This window comes from Thunnus thynnus, chromosome 19, assembly GCF_963924715.1.
Source record: "Thunnus thynnus chromosome 19, fThuThy2.1, whole genome shotgun sequence".
In the NCBI taxonomy this organism is placed as follows: domain Eukaryota; kingdom Metazoa; phylum Chordata; class Actinopteri; order Scombriformes; family Scombridae; genus Thunnus; species Thunnus thynnus.
The window spans coordinates 28,634,333-28,657,207 of record NC_089535.1 but is presented as its reverse complement, the minus strand read 5'-3'; the positions used below and the strand labels follow the sequence as shown (position 1 = coordinate 28,657,207).

Sequence of the window (22,875 nt, the reverse complement as noted above, 5' to 3'; positions counted from 1 at the left end):
AATAGATAAAATGAGTCTGAAAACACTTTGACACTTGATTTTTTTACACAGCATGATGTGAGTAATATAACTGGCTGAATTTATTTGAGAACGAATCATTTTGGGGCTTTTCTGTTTATCACTGGTTCTAAATGTAAAGTGACTGTACTCCTACATACTCACTCATTGATTTTTGCTTGATTCTTATGTCTTACTGTTTGTCTTACCAGTATTTCAGTTTACTTTTAATTGGTTTTCTGGACTCATATGATATCAGAGTACTTCTCTCATCTCTGTTAATGGAATGTGTGATAGTAGTCCAGATGGATGAAAGATTGAACTTGGTTTAAGTTGCTTCCTTGTGAAGGAAGGAAGCGTAATTAGTATCTCTGGTTCAAGCAAATTAAATGAATCATTAAAAAAGTGGAACTAATTGAAATGAGGTCACTGGAAAGACAAGCAGAGCTGTACATAGTTTATTGCAAGATCGATAACATACAGACTATAAAAATACTCTTAAGGAAACAGCATATATATACACAGAGCACCTGGTACATACTGTATCTGCACACTAATACAGTGACCGATCTTTTCAACAGATCAGAAACCTTTGGTGGGTAGAGGGAATGACTGAGTTGTACACACACTGAACCGAGTAGTGTAGTGTAGCTACTTTTTCCTGGAACACCTGCAAATTTTTTGTTAAATGTTTTTGTCAATGCTGTAATCTAATTCACAACATCAACATTAAATAGATGTGGTGGGTCTTTGTTTTGGAGCTGGTGACAAATAGTTCAAGATGTACGGAGCAAGAATCAGGATGTGGTGAGTCTAGCTTAGCATAAAGGCTAGAGGCAGGGGGAAACAGCTAGCTTGGCTCTGTCCAAAGTTCAAACACTCACCAACCAACACCTCTAAAGCTCACTGATTAACATGTTGTGTCTCATTTATTTAAGCTGTACACAAACAGACGTGTAAAATCAGTTTGTGGTTTTCGGCAGAGTTATGTGTTTGAACTTTTTTTTTATTGGCTTTTATTGGCTAACAACAATTGGCTAACAACAATCCATTTGCCCAGTACTTCTGTGTTCCAGCTACAGCACGGGTTGTCAATTTGTTTTTTTTTGTCTCTGCACAGACACAATGGTACCAAACATGGTAACCTCACTGTGACAACAAGACTCTGATGCAACAAACTGGCACTGTGCTTTGCTGTTGGTCATCAAAAAATAGTTCCAGCACCTAACTCTCCTTTAAACCTCAAATTGGTGATTTTACATTTCTTGTTATGTAAGAATTAAAGAAACAAGATGTGCTGGGTTAATCAGAGATCTTTAGATGTGTGGGGTGCATTTTTGAACTTTGAGCCAGGCTATCTGCTATCTGTGTATAGAATGGAAGATCTATGTAAACACGGATACTTTTCTGAGCATAAAATGGTTAAATACAGTAAAGTTAATGAGTAGTGGCACAAAATATTGAGTATCAGAATCTTCAGTACCAAAACATTAGCATCATCCTTCAAAAACACATAAATGCACAGTAATTTGATACATTTGAACAGTATCAATGGTTGATCAGGATATGAGAAGAAAGGGCTGTTTCTGCACCATTAGTGGCAACAACAACGGTTTGTCTTGCAACTTCTAATCTCACTATAAAGACACAACAAGCATTATAGAATAGCTTAGTGTATTCAGTGATAGCTGTTTAGTCTACAGTCTCTGTTGTTTAGATTCAAGAAAAGTTGACCTGTTAAACTTTGTATTTTGGTCACATACAGTACTTAGCAGTCAGTTGACCTTTGATCCAAAACTATGACCATATCCAAATATTAGACGAAATTAAGAAGCAAAAGAGTTAGAAAGGAAATGATGGTTACAAATTAGACAGATTTACTGAAAATCTTCCAGAAAATTGTATCAAAATAAATAGCTGGATTTCTCTCCTTTAGAACTGGTCTATATTATACATATAAGCACCAATGGTAACATGAAGCAAGAGTTTATTGCCAGTCGGCAGTTCTGATCTCTGGATATACATTCTTGTGTTGATATTTTACAGTGATATAGAATGAAAGCAATGTGGATTTTTACTCTGTACATATCAAAACAATCTTGCTGTAAGTTTTGTACTATATTTTACTTATTGAAGTTGTGCACACCAACAAAATAAACAAATCAACAAAAGCACACAGAGAAAGAGACAGGGATAAGGTGTTACAGGCACTTAATGTATGTCTGTGTGATTATGTTGATTTGTGCGCAATGATGCTTTATAAGTCCAACAAGATAAGTAAAACCTAAACCTGTAGAGGGAATAAAATTTTAAAAAGCACAATTTGAAGAGACATTAAGAATGTAAAGCAGCCAACAGAAAAAAGCGAAGACTGTGTGTGCGAAGTTCAAATCAAGGATGCCTGTTTTTGTGATATAGAAGTGGAATCCCTTTGGAGGAATTGCTTGTCCAGGAAAATCTGTTCTGAAATGTTAATGGAAGGTGTTTGCATTGGGTCTTATCATCATGGTCACTTTCTTCAGAGAATAAGCCCCTCCCCTGAACTCGGCCCAGTAGACGCCATCCTGGTAGCGGCTGCGGTAATGCCCACCACGGTACCACACGCCGTTCAGGTTGGAATGAGCACAGGCATTATACCACCATCCTCCCTTCTGGTAGTGGGCACAGTTACCTGGAGACACATAGAATCAAATCAGACTCACTGGTATAAAGTTGATTTGGTCTTCTTCAGGGTCAGGGTTAGGATTCATCATTAATCAGTTATTTTCATAAGATTCCTGCATAATTGTCATTTTTGTATTTTTTCATCACGGCCAGAACAGTTACCTCATTACTGCAATACTGCCTCTGAACCTCTGAATGCATACAAATGTTTATGTTCTGCATGCATATCGACAGTCATAGAGGAAGAACAGAACATGGGCATTTGGACACATTTTGAACGAGCAGACACTGAATATGGGTGAAGTGGTTTATTGAATGCCAAATTCAATTTGCCAAATTGCTGCAGTAATCTTCTGAAAGTAGAGAATCATTTTAAACAGTAACATTTATAGGTTGCTGAGTATCACTTTTTCAAAAAACAGAACTGCAAGAAACACTGCATATATATTATTATATATATATGCAGTATATTATACAGTATATATATACAGTATATTATACAGTATATAGGTGCTTTTGCTTATGATTGTACATTAAACTGATGTGAATTTCAGGTTGAACAATTCTGACAATTTCTCTGGAACAGCTTCTGGCTGGAGTTTATATGACACAACAGTAAATTCATGGTGTCTTTGGGAACCCAGGACAAGATTAAACCTGCAGTTCGGAACTTTTACATATAAATGAACGTCAGTTACATTCAAGTCCTTGCCAAACAAGTTCACACAATGCTGATTAAGCCTATCACCACCAGATAAAGCTCTCTGTATTTCACAGCATACCAGACTTTTTAATCTGGTTGGGTTTGGATGAATGCATACTGTGCATGCTGTAGGGGCAGAGCATGCGCCCCAGAGACTTCTGCCAGCCGAGCCGGCTAACTTCCAGTTAACTCTCTGCTAATTTGAATGAGGATAAAATAATTTGATTGCACAGCTCTTCTAGACTACCCAAATGTTATTGGACCGAATGGATCAAATTCTGATAGTAAAACAAGTCATTTTATGAGGGTTGTGTGACGCTCAAAATGATTTATCCACTGTTTTATAGCCCCAACAGTAGCAACGGAATAGGCTACGGCAGAGCCTATGACGTAAGCATATGTCAATGGTGCTTTTGTAATTACTCTCACTGGCAGAAAGGAGAGGCATAAGTCCAGCACTTCAGCTTTTAATGTCATCTGCTGAGCTGAGACGGACACCTTCTGACAAATCCTTATCAGTGTAGCTACTATATGAGGTCCAAACAATAGCGTTAAGGGAATCTACACTGATGACCCTGCTGTCCTTTACGAAGAGCAGGTTATGAGAATCGACAGTTTGGATGAATGGATGGATGTTTCAGTAGCTCATAGGGAATGCTGGTTAAATATATGGGTTTGGCTGTTTTGACTAATTTTTACCTTTCACTTTGAATATTGATTAACTCAAGACACACCTCTGTTTTTTGGAAACGCTACCAAACATTCATAGCTTTTTAAGTGCTTTGTACTTTATATCTGTATGTCCACTTTCTGTATCCATCCATCATACCTGCTTTTCCTGTGCATGGTGGCGTGGGGCTGGATCTATCCCAAGATATTCAGTGAGAGGCAACTTATACCATGGACATGTCACCAGTCTGTCAAAGGGCAGTGTCTGTATCAACTCACCATTGTGGGTGCATAACTCAACCCTGAATACAACCAGGTATGATTTACTCACCCTCATTCAATGAGAGGAATGGCATATACAGTATAAAGTTGGGTCCACTGATGCGACTGTGTGGGATTAATTGAATCAGATACCAAAACATCTGCAGTTCTTGCAAACAAAAGCCCAGCAACAGTTATGATTGCCTTTTCTTGCGCTACATTCCACTCACCTGTGTAGACATCATGGTCTCTGTCCAGTGTGGTAAACTGCTTGCCATTGTGCCAGGTAAGAGAGTCTCCAGCGTTGCCATGGTATCGGCCCACCCGCAGCCTATAGAAGTCGGCCTCAGACTCGATGCGGAAGCTGGCATACTCTGCAAAGGTCTTGCGTCCAGTCCAGTCTTCCAGGGTCACCAGCAGCTTGTAGATGCCCTGGTTAGTCAGCCAGTAGATGTTCTCTAGGCCTAACCAGTATTCACCATCAATGTTTCCAAACCCTTGCTGTGGTAGAAGAAAGACATTGAATGAGTCAGGAACAATCCATTCCTACTGTCATGAATTAATAGAAAATGCTAAAGTTATTATTTTATTTGATCATTTACAAGAAAGAAGCTGTTTTTCCTCCCCCTGGATATGGCCTTTAAATTCCAGCAACAAACCACCCATGTTTTCCAGACATTTGTGAAACACTGGTATGATGTCAGAACACGAGGCTCAAGCAGTGGCATAATGGCAGGACGTGTTTAAGATCCTCCCCACTAGAGCTCACTGTGCGTCTGAATCCCTGGCTTCAATTACGTAACACATGGATTAAATCAGGAGGGAGTCCTTGTCCCTGCCAAATGTGAATGTGTAATTGGCTTTAAGTGCCCTGTTGACTCATTGAGGGAGGGTTGGGGAAAGATCTGGTTGGGGGACAATTTGGAAGTACTCCATTGTGCTTCGGTCCTGAGTTTAAAGTACTGAGAAAAGTATCCAGATTGGGATGTCTTCACTTTGGGCTGCAGGATGTTAATCTTTGGCACCAAAATGTATCATCTTGCACTTGTATTTACGTAATGTCGGGTTCCACCAGTAGTCACTGAAAAACACAACATGGTCTTTAGATCACTGCACTGGCTGCAGCACTGAGAGCATGTGTAGTTCAGTTGGATTGGTTTCAACTGCTGGTGTGATCTCATAAATTTGATTTTGTTGAGTTTTTCGTATGATTACTCATTTATTACACAATGAGTTGAGTTGGTCCGCCAGTTTGTTCAGTTAAAGATGGATTTCAGCTGTTGGAGCTAAATGGCAGTTTTAATTATTTCATCACAGATATAACTGTATTAATTATGTATTATGTCCGCATGGCAGTTTCACCCCTTCACCCTTTCACATGCCCATAACCACTGAGGAAATTGATCAATTGCTACTGAATTTAGTCATCTAGCTCCTGTTTACTTTAGCAACACCATTGTCAATTATTCTGAAATTGGCCCACTAGCTGGGGCTGCCAAGTGTTGGTGCTGTTTTCCATAAAGTGGGATGCATAACCAACCAACACACATCTGTAAGTAGTAGACTACCTCAGATGACTCCTACCCTCAACCCAAAACCCCATGGGAGTTGTAGTTTCTCAGTGCATTGCGAAAATGGCGAGTGTTGCAGGAGTAGATATTCATTTTGCTTAGCATATGACTAAAAACTGCCAATGCCATGTCTCAGCTTTAAAGAAAGATTGATGTAAGATTTCCTGTATGACAAAACAGATTGTGAAATACACAAGTGGAACAGAGGCTAGTCTGGAAATGGAGAGGAGTTTGGCTACAACCACTGATGCCTAGTCAGCCTGCAGCGAGGCAGCCACTAAACCATTGAAAGGCTTAAGGTTGTCTTCACAGGAGTTTCAGCCATGTTTTTCAGTCTGCCACCCACATTTCTAGCAGAACAGATCCACTTCATTTTGAATCAATACAGGTTTGCAATTCACTTGCGTAGCTGCAACCCAGAGCATATTTTATTTTCTTCTGACTTATGCATGTACCCACAGTACATTGATTGTGCTGTTGTCAATTAACTCAACAGGCTAGATCTTACATAATAGCATGGTAGGAAACTTCCGGTCTTATTATTGTCCTTCAGTTTCCGTATTCATTTCTTTGAACCCTATGTATTGCATTATTAACATTTTGGTGAACTGATATACTGTCATCCTTTCTGACATTCCTCTCTCATTCTTTTTTATTCTTTAATTATAATAATTAAAATAGCAGATTTTAAGGCTGTATAATCTGGTTGTCCAGAATCAAAAGTACATGTAGAACAGCCCTGGACTGGCTCCATTAACAATTATTAACCTCAGTCTTAAACTGTGGACTTTCTTCTAAAGTGCATCTCTATTAACTTTTGTTTTACTCCATGGCTACAAAACTGGGCCATTATGTCATAACTGATGTAATGTCTGTTGACGGCAGCACACTGGGTTCCATTAGGAGTATTTGAGGAACAGAGCATCAGCAGAGGCACTGAGGGTGCCGGGATATGTTCCACCAGTATTTCACCTCTCCTGCTTGCCAGGTCCCATGGCAATATGAACATATGCGCTGTGGTCTCCCTTAACTGCTCCACTGTGCAGACTTCTCCTTTAGTCTTTTTGTAGTTATTGAACTGAACTTTAAATATTGATTTAACTATAGTTTTTAATGTTTAAGTTGTACATGTATATAATTTGTAATAAATTCCATGTTTAATTTATTCAAGATTTAATTAAACTCCTAGTGCTTCAAATAAATACATTACTTAATGTTTTGTAATCCCACCTCTGACCACAATGTGGGTTGCAATGGCAGAGTGGCGCTGTCCATATTTCAGTTGACTCCATGAGCAGAAGAAGAAGCAAATCAATGTTATTTATGAGGTATTTTTATATATTTTTCGGGAACCACTCATCCAAACAACTTCACGCATCGACATTGCACTTCCTCATTGCACTGTAAAATGTTTGTATAATATCCTAATATAAGCTTTCTAAAATTTGATTAAATAACCCTGTAGGAGCCAAGCCCATAGTTTGTATTTATTTCTTTTCCTTAATTTATATATAATGGCCGCTTTGTATTGTGTGTGTGTTGTGTGTTTATTAATGTTGATTCTCCCTTAAAGGACAGGTGCTGCAGCCCAGTGGTGTGGCTGACAGGAAAGCATACAGTCTTTAGACCTTGCGCAGACCTTGTTTGCTTGCCTATTTTGCATCCTTTAATCCATTTATAATAATAGTTTTAGTATTTTCACTTTCTTTATGCAACTGTTATTTTATTTTGTGTAAGTCAGCCCAAGACTGACTTGCACAAATGGATTTTAACAAATGGAGACCATGGTCACTAAAAACCCTGAAGATGACTACAAATAAAAACCTCAAATTTATTACGGAAAGCCTGAGTTACAAAACTGGAGGTATGGAGTTTCAATTCAATTCAGTTTTATTTATATAGCACTAATTCATAACAAAAGTTATCTCAGGGCACTTTTGACATAGAGCGTACTCTTTAATTTACAGAAACCCAACAGCACTTGGGGACAGCAGCAAGGAAAAACTCCCCTTGAACGGGAAGAAACCTCAAGCAGAACCAGGTTCTAGAGTTTGAAAGAAAGACAGGATGTGTATAATGACAGGCACTAACCAGTTGCATTATGGGAAATGTAGGATCCAGTGTCACCAAACTTAATAAAAGTAAAATATCCAAGTGTTGGAGTACTCTTTTAAGTATGTTTCACTCCACCCTTGCTTCTAAAGTTTTACCTTGGCCTCCTGCTCCTCATTAGAAAGATAATTGTTTTGTTAGAGGCAGAGGAGGGAGGATAGTTTATTATTCATTTGTTACATTTTCTTTCCTGTACCATCATAGCAACAGCCATCTGGACTTGTATCAATTTTTAGCTATACCAGCAGTATGGCCTGGCTCGAAGGATGACACTGTCAGTCAGTCCTGGGGTCCACTCCATTGGTCCAGACTGAATTCTCTCAACGCCCATTAGATGGATTTCCATGATATTTTGTATAAACCTTCATGTTCCCTAGGGCTTTAGCTACCATGAGGTTGACATTTTGGCAGCTATTGTTGTTATGGTTCTGTCCAAGTCTGGTTTATGTCTCTCCACCATTATATTTAAGAACCACTTGAGATACTGTTGCTTTCTACATTGACTCTCATTGGAACTAACTGCTAACGTTAACTGAAACAGTAGTTATGTTATTCAGAGCTGCAGTTGTCTTTTAGCTCAATTAATGTTGTTACATGCAGCCTTAATATGCAGGCCACTCCGCTTGGCAGACTGATTGTTCATGTTTTTGTTAACAGGAATATATGCTGATGTTTATTTTGCTGTGTGTGCTCGTTGTGACTTATTTTAGTTGTGTTCATGTGAGTACTGGGACAGTTTGTGCATGGTTATATTGAGTTTTCTGTTGTTGTTTTTTTTTTTTTTTTTTTTGGTTTTCTGTTTGCTCTGCCTTTCCCTTCTGTGTTCCTGTGCTCCACACCTGCCCTGCATCAGTCTTGTTAGCCCCGCCCTGCTCCATGTGTCTTCCCAGCCAATCAGCTCCCAGCCTGTCCTTGTGTCTTGCCACCTGTTCCTTGTTGTTTCATTAGTTCAGTTTGTATTTAAGTTCTGTTTTTTCAGTTCAGTTTTGTTGGATCCTTTGTTCTGCTCTGTTTGTTCAGTTCTTTTTAGTTCAGTTTTACTTTGCCTGCACCCGAGCCTAGAATAAAGAAGTTATTCTTCAACTTTACTCTGCCTACGGTCTCCTGCATTTGGGTTCAAGTGCTCCCCTCCACATAACAATTGGATCAATTGAAATTGGTGCCTAAGGGATGAATCCTGATGACTTATGTGATCACTTATCCTGTAAAATATCTACAGAATTTCATTCAGATATTCATGTTTCCCAGATGATGTACCCTGATGAATTTGGTGATCCCCTAACCCCTGACTCCCCCTCAATCCCACCATGACTGTGATATTCAGGTCCCACTCAGACTGACATTAGCCATAAAAAAATGCAGTCTGCTCATTCTCATTTTGCTCTGGCAAAAAAACTCAAAAGAGTTGTCAGGCAAAAAGTTGAATCTGGCTCAACTTTCGTAATGCACTGTGCTGGCCAATCGCATACATGTACGTGCACTTTCTGAACTGAGTGAACTCAGTATTTCTCATCACATTGAAAGTTGTAAAATCCTGTCTGTGAGTATAACAAACCACTGTGCAATATTTTGGTGTCTGAGAAGCCTTGAAATTCATGTATCTGTCAAACTGGACTTCCTGAATCTCATTTTATGTCTCACTTGTACCTGAAGCAACACACCTCCACCTACAGTGTGCAGGCTCTGTGTTGTTTTAACATAAGTTTGATTTTGGTCTGAATGCCCTCTGATTGTTTTGGGTGAAATGTCTTGACAACTATGAGATTGATTGCCATCAAATTTGGTTCACATATCCATGTTCCCCTCAGGATGAATTGTAATAACTTTGGTGATCATCTTGACTTTTCGTCTACTTGCTAAACTAATGACATTAAAATCAGCTGTACTTTGTAATTAGTGCTAATTAGCAAATGTTAGCATAGTAACACACTAAACTAAGATGGTGAACATGGTAAACATTATACCTGCTAAACAGCAAGCATTGTCATTGTGAGCATGTTAGCATGCTGTTATAAGCATTTAGTGCCGCTGTGCCTAAGTACAGCCTCACACAGCTACTAGTGTGGCTGTAAACTCTTATCTTGTTGGAAAGAATGACTCTGAGTCATTTTCATTTAATGCCATGAATATCAGAACAGTCTAGAAGGCACATAGATCCTTATAATTCTAAGATCAGATCCTCATTAGTACCTTGTACGTCTCCCAGTTTCTAAAAAAGTTGACAGAGCCATCCTGACGTCTCTGGATGACAGTCCAGCCACCAGGGTCGTGTCTCTGGTCACACCAAACCTGCATGAGGTGGTTGCTGTTGTCTGGTTTCAGGAGGTACATGCCACTGGTAGTGTATCCGCTCTCCAGAGCCCCCAGACAGTCTTTGGATGGACCTGCAGTAGAAAAGGAACGATGACTAACAACCTGTGCAACTAACAGACACTGCAACATCAAATAGAATATTAAAACATATGGTAAGAGGGCCCCTGGAAAAGTGAAGTCACTGTTTACCATGTGTTATGTGTGCCAAATATGACAAATGCTTTCCAGGCCATAGCTTTGTTTCTGTGATGCTGGCAGCAGCAAATATTATCATGAGCAAAAAAGAGACGATACCTTCAAATATACTTTATTTAGATCTCATCATTCCATTATGTACAGTGGTTGATGGTTGCATCTGTCCACCTTGGAGTCTAGAAAGCTTTGTATTTTCAGCATTAACACTAAAATGCTGTGAAAGTGTGTGTACGTGAGTGTGAGTGTGAAGGTTAAACACTAGAGGGTGTAAAGTATGTGCATAAGCGGAGGTCAGGGTGAGGATGTGGATTAGTGTCCAGCATCAGGGACATGGTCACATAGAATATATTCCATAATTCTGTCCTATCGGATTTTATATAGTTATTTATTTTCCACAGTTGTTTATTGCTCCCCCTCTGTCCCTGTCCACAGTGTGTCTGGGCGAGTGAGTGACCAGAGAGCAGAGTACTACTGTACTGCAGCAAAAAAAAAAGCCTAATGTAGGCAACTCACAAGTCAGTTTTTTTAGAAACTTCTTCTCGTGGAAAACCCAAGAAATATATTGCAATGACATCTACAGCACATGCGACATATGTGATCATAGACATTTGAAGCAGGATGAAAGTGTCTCTTTCATATCTGCAAATGAATGCATATGAAATAATATAACTATTTAGACTAAATTTACAAAAAAAGGCTTGCACAAGGTGAATATCACCAGACTCCCAGTTTAGTTTTGCCTTTAAAAGTACAGCATTTTACACTCAACAGAATGTTAATTGCAAGTATCACCTGGTGGTCACCTGGTATTGAAAATAATACATCAAGTTTGAGTTATTTCAAGAAACATCCATCATCAAAATTTGAGTTTTGTTGTTTGATAACACTTTCTTCCCTTCTCACTGCAAATGCCACTGTACGCTAATCCTTCCATCCGTCATCAGTTTGTTCTAAAAACGTTATGTCCTCACATCAGTCACATTATGATTATTTTCATCATGTTTAATCTGGCAGTTATTTTCTTATTTAATAAATCAATACTATGTCTGAAATGTTGGAATTCTGAAAAATGTTCAGTCGCAATTTCTTAAACCCAATATTCTTAAATAAATAAATAAACTTCATATCCAACCAACAGCTCAAAAGCCAAACACATTCAGCTCACTATTACATAAAATAAAGAAAAGCAGCAGAAGGGTGAACTAGTCATTGTTGAGCATTTGTCTTGAAAAATGATTGATTATCAAAATAGTTGCTGATTAATTTTCTGTTAATCGACTAATTAATTGATAGACCAGTCTTTTCAGCTATACATCATTTACTTAAACCATCCTTTTTTAAAGAAACGCAATACAAGTCACATGAAATAGAGCCTGGTTAGAGTCAGAAATGCATTCATTTTGATGCACTTTTTACTTTCATCATATATTCTGATATTTGCTTCGGAAAAGTTTGTCCCTTTCCTTCCTGCTGGAAAATCTATGGGCCGACTGGACATGAAATCTGTTTTTGCAGCCACCTGTTAGATCCACCATCATCCCTGCCTCAGAGAGGACTATTAATGTAGGTCTGCATGATTTGTCTGAGCCAAATACTGCTCAGAATGATTTCTCCTTTGGGATTCCCATACCATTTCATATTGTTCCCATATTATATCAAGTTGCATAAATTGTTCTTTATTGACGCCATGTTTTCTTCCCTCTTTCAGTTATTTATGTTCCTCTGTTGTGTCTGTCTGACCATCTTCCCATACAGCTCATGTACAGCAGAGCTGAAGAATTTACGATTAGAAAAGAAGTTTTAAGTGCAGAGTTACCTCTGTTTTTCTCCTCTGAGAGCAAGAGATGTGAATTTTTGTATTATCATATGAGAGCTAACTGTCAGCCTTTGTTGTGCTACATAGTAGTTTAACAGACATTAACTGAGGTCATTTAAGATCATGTGTATGTAATTTAACCTTAAGAAAAGATGTGAAAATGCCAGAGAGTGCATGTACTCACCAGAGGGCTCATTTGTGAAGCTGTATGTAGCACTTGGCATTGTGGGCAGAGGAGGTGGCAATTCTTTGGAGTTCTGGTCATTCTGTATCTCATTAGTCATGGGGTTGTTGGTGTGGCGGGTGTAGGTGGGCGGATGGAAGGGTCTGTAGCCTCCAGGAGACAATACAGGCCTTTGTAGGGGAGGCTGAGCAATCACTGGAGGCTGTGGACGGACAGGACGGATCCTCTCCTGCACCACACCATATGAATATCCTCCCCGCTTGCAGTGCTCCTCCAGCTGCACCAGCAGAGCGCTCTGGTTGCTTGCGAGTGCTGACAGATGCTGATACTTATGTTCCAGGTCGCGGTAGCGTGAAGCTAGCCTCCCCATCTCATTTGTATGGTTCAGCACACGGGTCTCCAGCTGTGACACCTCTAGAGCATTGTCCCGTTTGCGGATAATCTCATGCAACAGCTGCATGTAGAGCTGCGTAACACGGGAGTTCATGTTGCGGCTCTCTTTTCGCAGTAGCTTGACTTCATTGACCACACCCCCATCTACTTCTACCAACTGCTGCAGCGCCTCAATCTGCCGTCGCTGCTTCTGCAGCTCACTGTTAAGCAGCTCCAGCTCCTGCTTATTGACCCGATTCTCCAGCAGGGCTTCGGGCTCCTTGGAGTTCACACAGATGGCCCCGGTATTCTTCTGCTGAGGCACAATAAAGGTGTAGGAGCATTTGTCCGTTTGGGAGGCACTGTGGTCGACCACAGAACGTTTTTGACGCGGTGCGTAGATGAATTCTCTCTCCAGGATCCTATCACTGCTCCCGATCTCCTTGGTGTCTCCCTGGAGAGATGACTCTGGTCCAGAGAGCAACAGGAGCACCAACAAAACCACTACAGGCAGAATCATAGCGCAGTCCTGCTGCACAGCAACCAAGATGATTTCTGGGGCAGAGGTGAAAGAGATCATCAGTAAAAGTCCATTCTCACATCAGTCACTAACGTAATAGTATAATAAGAGTTTTTAAGGCCAGTATTACTTTCATATTGTATATTTTTTGTAGCTACTCAGTTGTCATCCCAAATATTATATTTTGCATATTGCCTGGTCACAACCTTTATGTGCTTAAAGCTAAATCATTTCTTTTTATGTTTTTGTTTTCTTGTTTGTTTGGGCACTTGGTACAGCTTTGGAGCAGCAGAACAAGCTGAAAACTTTGACTCGGCAAACATGTTGCGTATTTATACATCCAGCAACATTTATTTGGAGTCATTGTTCTGGAAACTCGACAAAAGTCACACTTTCACTCTCCTTTTAGCTCTGTTTTGGTCTCCACCACCAGCTCTTCAGAAAAACTATTACACATAATCATTGTTAATTTAACATGTATTGATAAATGCGGCTTTAATATCCAGTGTCCAACCATTGTAATAGTAGAATTCATATACACCTCTTGAACTATTTTCCAAATTGTCCTGCTACACAGACTAGTACTGGACATAAATCATAGTGACTGGGTTGCCATAGAAGCGCTGCATCTATACAATTTTTATATGAAGGGTGACATGAAAAGACAACCCAACATTTAGTGTCTTTAGCTACCAGTGTACTTCGTCAAAAGTGCTTGTCAGATTGCTTCAGAACCCCCGGTCTCTATGATGGCCAACTTTTCAGTCTGCCTTCTAGTATAGCCATCCTGATCAACTATGAACACTTTTGATTTTGGACGTGGTTGGACATCATATGAAGTAGTTCTGATGGAGCATAAACTGACCCTAAGACTCAAGAATAACTTCCGTGCTCCTTGTTATAGACTCTCTAAGTCTGTGGGACTCTACTGGAGGGATGAACAGACTTTTTTCCAAAGATATTTCCTCATTTGGTGGAACACCACTTGGCTTTTTGTTCTACTGTATGCACTTTTGTTGAAATCCAGCTGAAATGTAGTTCTTTTATCAATTACACTCTACTCTGATAACTGCCAAATTTGATTGCTCCATCTTACTACTTGTCATTTGTAAACTATTTGATCACTTAAATTGACCCTAACTTGATCCCATACAGTGAAATCATCAGTCCACTTTACCAAGATACAGTACCAGTCAAAAGTTACAACTCCTCATTCACTTGAATGAGAAAGTGTGTCCAAAGTTTTGACTGGTACTGTATGTGACTAAGAGGGCGTGCTCAAGCAATATCTTTATTGTTTCCAGTCTTGGTTTAAAGCTTGTATAAAGGCATGCCGTGTGATGATGTTTCTCTTGGTCTTGGGATAAAAAATGCTGTCACACCATTGGAATGTTCAATAGCACAAAACACAAAAATGAATGTCCCTTGACTATATCAGTGTTATCTTAGGTTGTTGGAGATGGGAGTTACTACATCATAACATGTTCTGCCAACTCCTGTCGCAGCCAGGCCAGCCCCGTCACTGTTGGTGGACTTCATCCATTTTCCCATAATACTCTAGTTGAGGTTTTTCCCAAGTTGAAAGACTGTAAATCACATTCATTACTCAAGTGGACCATAAGTTAATTCATGATGTGAGCAGTAATTCATTTATTTGTAGTGTGTTCGTATTTCTGACATAAGTTTTATAGTTTTTGCTCTTGGTCTATGGTGGCCTGAATGGCTGAGTCATAATCTGTAACCCCCTTTCAACAAAAGGAAACTTTTCCTGGAACCTCAGGTTTTTTTTAAGGTACTAAAGAAAACTAGAGCATATGTTCAGTTTTAATTCCCAGCTCCACAGTTCCCAATGGCCCAGGAGCTCTTTGTTACTGATGGATGCATACCAACATCTCATCCAAAAATGATACAAACTTCATATTTGTTATAATCTGTTATCTCTCTAATTTCCCCGGTCTTCACAGTTCTTCATAATCTGTGAAGATCTTTTAGGTCATGAATTGCCCCTGACTTGTTTAGTCTTTTGCCACCCCATCGACCCTCATGAGCATTGGCAAATGGCAAGATTTACATCACTTGGACACTTGTGACAACATTTGTCATTTGGACAGTAAATTCTGTTTGTCCTCAGGGGTTATTTGTAAAAATGTGGAAAGAGAGGAAATCTCTCTTAACTACTTAAGAAATAAACTGCAACAGATACAGTAACAATTTACACAGTATAAAGTTCTATGATTTTTGTAGGGTGAATGAATGAATGATATAACAAATAATATGCATTCATCACTATCACTCATTATGTTGAAAGTGGGGACATTGATCCTTACTTCCTACCGGTTTGTGTCAAAATAGGCTTCCTCTATTCACATGCAAACGAAAAAAATGGCAAATTTAGCAAGGAAATGTGATGAAATTGCAGATTTTTAGGAATGCTGATGCTGGGAAACAATCTGTGATTGTGCGTGTCTTGATGGTGCTGGTGTGCAAGCATAGAAATGATACACACAATGTGTGACAGAGATCGACTGTCAATAGACACATGCAAAGCTTGTTTTGAGTATTTCCAAGGTTGTTAATGAAATTTGATTGACATTTATTAAGTTGTGGAAATGGAAAGTGGATGAACATGACAGGAAGTTCAGACTGAGAATGATTGTAGGGGGTATAAACTACATTAGAGCCACTCCAAGCTCCTCCGTCTTCTGATGCATCTTGCCTTCCTGAAAATGTGCCTATAGCTCACATAACATGACCATGTTCCACTGACCAACCACTGCAGACTGGAGTATTTTAATGTTCACTATACTGAAATCATGGGAGTGTCCATTGATTAGCATACAGTTTCTTTTTATTACTCTAGAACTGCAGGAGTTTGATCACATTGTCACAAGTCTCACAGCTGGTACACAATGGAACTCAAGCTGTGTTACTCTGAAGAAGTTGTGATTGTCCTGGCTGACAGGATGGTGTGAAATATACATCTATACACAAACACACACTGATGACACAAACACACACACACACACACATTTGCAGTTTCCATTATTTTAGAGACACGTCAGCATAAACCTCATGATGCTGCCTGGAGCGCCAAGCTTGAAACACGTTGTAATTGCTGCTGATCCAAGGCTCTTCTGTGTTCTTATTGCCATTTATGGCCTGTATTAGTGCACATATTGAACAGATTAAATTCTTAAATTCCTTCCTTTTTTCTCAGGACATTTTAATCACACTTAAGCAGCCTTTTTTGTTGTATTGCAGCTCATCCTCAGTATCAAAGCTGGTGTTGACTTTATTAAACTGATCATTATTCCATATGAAATACTCTTCTTTGTCACATTTACTGTGTCTTGACAGATGAGGGGCAGACTGTCACACAGCAGCAGGGTCGGTTGTTGGCTGCTTTTGTCTCCTGTTGGACAGTTTAAAGTGTCTGAGAGGAACATGCTTTTATTTTGGAGTAGTGAGTTCACCAATTTATAGAAGGAAAGCACAAAGACTTGAGGTAGAAGAAAACAGTTTAATTTCAGGAACTAATCAGTGGTCAGTATAAGATCTGCTGTTTCCAACATGAGATTGTTGATGTGCATCGGATCTAAAATGCCTGAACTTCCCTCACAGTAACTGGATTCACGCAGTTTGATTTGATTTGTGAATCCTGATTTTATGAGGTAGTAATCTCATAATGCTCAGTACAAAAACTTGCTTTTGTGCATAAAACATCTCCATAGACTAGCCTGACCAATGCTTAGGTGTTCATAGTTGTCAATATTATTTGCAGGTTTGATCCTCTCACAGATAGATAGATTGGTATCTGCATATATGTTGGCTGAAAGGTAACAAGCAGTTGCAGTACAGAAAAGTCAAGTGTCTCCATTACATAGTTTGTCCATCAGAAAGCACTGACAAGTTGACTTTTATACTGTAAAATGTTTCACTCACTACATATCTTAATCAGAATTCTTTAATAACCAAATCTCAGAGTGCTTTATCAAAATGTTTAATTATGTTGTGTGTTTATATTAATAAACAATATCGAAATGATGGATCACTATCATACTTTTTTAACTTTCGAATACTGATATTGTTATTAGTATTGAAGTAGTCAGTATTGCACTTCCATAATTTTGATGGACTCATAAGTAACAGACTTTTAAAAAACAAAGCTCAAGCTCCAAAAGCACTGGATCCTACATTTACCATAATGCAACTTGGTAAATACCTCTTTTAATTCCACACCTCTGGTTTGTAAAACAGGCTTTCTGTTCAAATGTTTTGTCTCCAAGCCGATTTCACCCTGATGACGTCATCAGGATTATTTTGTCATACCTGGCAAAGCTCCTCCAGAGCTGCTGGAAATGTTAGAACCTTTGCCACTGTAGTTTTCCCCATGATGAATAATTTGAACTTCAAGCGTAAAATCAGTGAAGTGTCCTTTTAAAAGTGGAGTATTTGTCAGGTTATAAAGGACATGTCAAAGGCTCAAATCACTGGTTGACCCGTTTGAAGATCATTCTGTTGTGTTTAGTTCGCGTATTACACGTATTACGTATTACAGGCTCATTTCTCCATTTGAAAGACAAAAGTAAATAATGCAGAAAAAAGTGTGTATTTGCGTATGTAATACCAGCACTTCAATCTTAATGTTCTGAAAGGAGATTGATTGCGGTGGTTTGAAGAGCGCTGCAGTAGGCTGTGCTGTAATGGAGATGAATAATTCACTTCCTGCTCTCTGCTGAACATGACATGAAGTAATCCAGCCTGGCCTGAGGAGCTCAACAGGAAGGCATCACAATCTAACAGGCAATCACACATGACTTTTTTTTATTTTATTACTTTTTTTATTTAATCTCTTTTTTCTCTCTCTCTCTCTGACTAATAGCGCAGTTATAAATACTAAAAGGTAATTTGTCAGTGAACCAGGCGTTAAAGTGCTCAAGCACACGTGTTTACCATTATTCACTGGCTAATGTGTGTGCGCACGTTTATCAGTGGTCATTACTTGGCTAGACGTCTCAGCTGCCAGCAAGCCTCGCAAACCTCTTTGTCTGCTCATACACACACACACACACACATATACACACACACATACACACACACATACACCTCTAGAGATGGTAGCAAAGCCTTTCCGTAGCTACAATGTGTCAGGGCGTCACTGGGAAATGCAGCATGAACCCCATAAAATCAGTCCAGACACAGATCACCATCTGTCAGGCAAACTTATAAAAGGTGCCAGCAAGACACGTATACGACCACACAGAGAACAAACACAGTCCTCTGCGGTAGACGTCACAATCATTCAGCAGCGACAAAAGTGATTAATCAATTTTTCACGCATGCTTTATCCCTCCTCGTCTCCCGCTACTCTCTTTCTATCTTTGTCACTGTGTCTGTTTCTGGCTCTCATTCATGATCACCCACACACACACACACATGCATACACAGCAGGAACAGTTGCCGGTGGCTGCGACTCGTCTGCGCTTCAAACGCACGTCGGCGTCTGGCTACAAAGGCATGACAGGCCTGTGGTGCTCTGCAAACCTCGGAGACACCCGGCTCTCCTCATTCAGCAGATTTGGTTTAGATGGCGGGTGACTAATGAAGAACCTAAAGAAGAAGTTGATCTGGATTAGTCAGCTCACTTTCCCTTTGTCTAACACAAGCTGAATGAGACTGGTGGATTGTAAGAGGAGAGCTATCCTTTAATTAGTCTTAATTAGTTTATTTACATGGCACTCTTTAAAATCGTAAAACACAAAACACACAGCAAAAGCACATATGAAAAATCATTGCATTTTTAAATCATAGCATTGAAACAAAATACAATGATGCCCGTATTAATTGAGTTTTTGACCTCTTGAGAGCAACTGCTAAAAAAGAAAGCTGCTAAATGCTCCACTATGTTCACCAGCTAGTCTCTAACTGTGTTTGTCTGCTATTTGGTGCTGAGCAGGTCGTGCACCGTGGCTTTTTAGAGCTTCGCCACTGAAAACCGCTGCCCGCTGTTTCTGGAAACCAACTTAATGAGAGCGCTGAGACTCAACGAAAAGTGTCGTTAAAAATCAAAACAATGAGCTGAAAAACATCAAATCTGCAGAGTTGTTTATAGTTCTCTGCGGGTTCGGTGCTACGGGCAAAACCTTTCACATTCCACACAGTCGTTTGACCCATCGTTAATGTAGAAATACTAATTAATGCAGCTTTAAATAATTGTGACCAAGATATATAGTGAGTGGGACATTTTTTCAGACAGTTTCTGAATGACCTCAAACTGACATATATTGTTACTAGTCAGCTTACATAACAGTCAGTATTGATATCAATGACTGCATGAGGAGTTAATGACACATTTGTGGGGCTCCAGTCTTCAGTTTTCTGCACAGCAAGTCAACGATCCTAAAAGATCTGCCTATCATGGATTATTCCATTCTGCTCATATCCCTCAATATAAAAAAATAATGGGACGCATGGGGAATTCCTCATTTTTCAATGTTCTCAAATACCAGAAGTCAGCAGTGGACATTCCCAGATCATATTCAGCAAAGTCCCAGCTGCACCTGCATTTCTTCTGTCAGCCAGTGGATTTATAGTGAGCTTCTGTTACGCACGCTGTAAAAAAAAAACACTTCAATAGTTCCAGCAAATAAAAAAAGACTGACCAGGCTGCTTTCAAGTTGAGTTAAAATTGAACTAGAAGTAAAAATGCTGTCCAATTTTGCTCTTTAGTCGTTCCAAAGTAAACACTCGCTGAGTCAGCTAAACTGAATTGAAGATGATTGAAGGTGAGAGTTAGTTGAGGCTTGATATCCAGTTCTGTTTATTTTTTCACCACCAGTAAAGCAGTGTCAAGAAACTGAAAATAGGATCAGTGATGACACATTCATATGAAATCTTATGAGGGAGTATTTACATTTTACAGCATCGTTTGCTTTGTTAATGAGTCACATTTATAAAAATACACAGAGCAAGCCTCACCATGTCTTCAAATTAGAAAAAAAGAGGCTTTTAACCTCAATAATATGCATGCTGGAAAGTATGTTAATAGGCTAACAGTGGTCCCAAACGTGATGAGTAAATTGAATTGGATCATGCACTGTGTAACTTCTAAAAAGGTTCAGAAAGTGATAACTAGATAATTTAAGTTGGTCTGGCATGAAACTTATAAACTAGTAACACTGATGAGTTGATTGAATCAAACTGATTATGAGATTAAACAGTTCAGTGTAAAACTTTGTGAATGAATTTGTGAAGAACAGCTCCAGTGTTACTACTGGCTGCACAAAATCACCTGATACACTTTTACTAAATGAATTTATGTGGAATCTCTCTACTCTACTAGCAGAATAGTCATTGATGAGAGGACAGTCCCTGGAAGTTGAACACTTTTTAAAAACTCATGCTGTGCAGCAAAACTTTGTTGAAACCCACAGAACTTAAACTTCAAATGGAGATCATTTTAAGATACAACATCTGTCTTGCTGAGGAATGATGCACAATACAGAGTTGATGTTAGCATCCTTGAAGAAAGGGGAAAACTTGAAATAAATACATATATATGCAGTATGTTGCAGATGAAATGAAAATGTCAGGTCAGATTATTGCCTCACTCACCTCCACTTGTCTCCGTGTCTTTATTTACTTTGCCTTCCTGGCAAGTGTGACTGCAAGTCCTCACCAGTCAGAGTCATTCCACATTTCCCTCTATTTGTCCGTTACTTTGTCTTCATATTATTTCCTTCACCTGCTGTCAGAATCAGTCCTCTGTCTGTAGAGACAGCAAGGTAAACTGTCCAATTGTGATGATGTCCTTAATTGTCCAATCAAGCAGAAGCAACAAACAGCCAAAGCTTTCCTCTTGTAAATTCAATCATGTGCAGCAGAGGACTTTTCCACCTTTTGTCAAGTGATGAGTCCTAAACTCAGAGAGCCTGTTCTATCACGCTTATTACTCTGTAGAGTCTGTCTCTCTTCCTCCCAGAGCCTGACCTCCCTCTGTCTTCCTGCCATTACCAGTGAGACACTTACTGTTGCTTGAAGTAATTAAGCTGTGAGCCACGGTGACGCCCCTTTTCCCCTCCCCTTGACAAACCATGGAGGCATTAGACGGAGGCTCCCTGTCCCCCCACCTAAACCCTTGTCCCCTGCAGCCCCCCTGCATCTCTCAGCCCCACAGTCCTCCTTTTTTTTTTTTTTTTTTTTCCACTGCTGTCCTCCAGATAGCCCAGGACTCCCTCTGTGGAGGAGACCGGGAGAGCCGACCAGCTGCACATGTCAGTGGTTGCATGTGTTGCAGGCTGAGGTCACAGGTTTAGAGCATGTGGATCTTGACCTGTAAGTACAGAGGGAAGCTACGGGAAAGAGAGCGTTTGTTTTCCTTCTGCTTCAGCAGCAGAGGCTCTTAGAATGAAAGGATCTTCCTTTTTTAAAACATTTGTATAGTTTTAATAATTATATAGTTATATTTGTATTATTCAATTCGATTAAATTTTATTTACATAGCACCAAATCATAAAAAAAGTCATCTCAGGGTGCTTTTCACATAGAGCAGGTCTAGACCAAACTCTTTAATTTACAGAGACCCAACATTCCCCCATGAGCAGCACTTGGTGACAGCGGTAAGGAAAAACTCCCCTTTAACGGGTAGAAACCTCAAGCAGAACCCGGCTCTCGGTAGGCGGCCATTTGCCTTGACCAGTTTGGTTGAGAGAGAGGGGGGTAGGGGGTAGGGGGGGGGGGGGGGAAGCAGAACAGCAACAACAACAACAATAGATACATGACTAGCGGCAAAACAAACAGCAAACAAACAAACAGCTGTTTTGGGGCATTTTTGTGAAACAGTTTCTAATGTGTGTGAGTGTGAGTGGGTGTTTCTCATGTCAGTGGTTCACTTATATCTGAGAGCCGCTGTTGCTAGGAGACATGCCGTCTGCTTGCGTGATGTGCTGCTAACTGGAGAACGTCAGACTGTGTATATCTGAACCTTGATACATTTTTTGCCCATCAGACATTTAAGCTGTCTGTCCTTTACAACTCTCAACACTTGGGAGGACCCGTTGTGCTGTTGAAAGAAGCCTGTGGAGTTTTTGGCCACTAGTAGCACTATTTGTTTGTATCATTTGCATTTTCACAAGGATTTACATGTATGTGCATGAGTTTACATGAGTGTAATACATTGTTCTGTTACTAGTTTCACACTATTCCACAGCAAAACACCCATAAAAGGCAGTGAAGAAGACTGCTAACCAGTAAACATGATGTAAACAATGCAGTTTTCAAACTACTTTAAGCTCTGAAAATGTTTTATTTGGAAGGGAAAGTATTTAGCCTGTTTATTAAAGATCAAAGATAAACACAATATGTTATGCTAAGAAAATGTAAATCTCCTAAGGGCAGCTTCAAGTCCCACTCCACTCTTGTTGTCTTGTTGCTTCACTGTGCTAAATGTTATATGAGCAGAGTTTGTTTTCACATTCATCTGCTGAAGAAGGAAAGTGT

At 39.6% G+C, this 22,875-nt stretch overlaps 2 protein-coding genes across 2 annotated transcripts in view; one reads left to right on the top strand and one right to left on the bottom strand.

Annotated features, from left to right (window-relative positions):
• LOC137170664 (ras-specific guanine nucleotide-releasing factor RalGPS1-like) overlaps positions 1-22,875 on the top strand; it is a 126,365-nt gene that overhangs the window by 42,241 nt on the left and 61,249 nt on the right. The gene's annotated exons all lie outside the window — the stretch shown is intronic.
• On the bottom strand, positions 440-21,412 carry angptl2a (angiopoietin-like 2a). The gene is made up of 5 exons (XM_067573905.1): positions 20,992-21,412; positions 12,486-13,412; positions 10,168-10,361; positions 4,525-4,795; positions 440-2,668 (listed from the first exon to the last, which is right to left on the bottom strand). The coding sequence occupies exons 2-5, from the start codon at positions 13,375-13,377 to the stop codon at positions 2,469-2,471; spliced, it is 1,557 nt and encodes a 518-aa protein (XP_067430006.1). The 5' UTR covers positions 13,378-13,412; positions 20,992-21,412; the 3' UTR covers positions 440-2,468.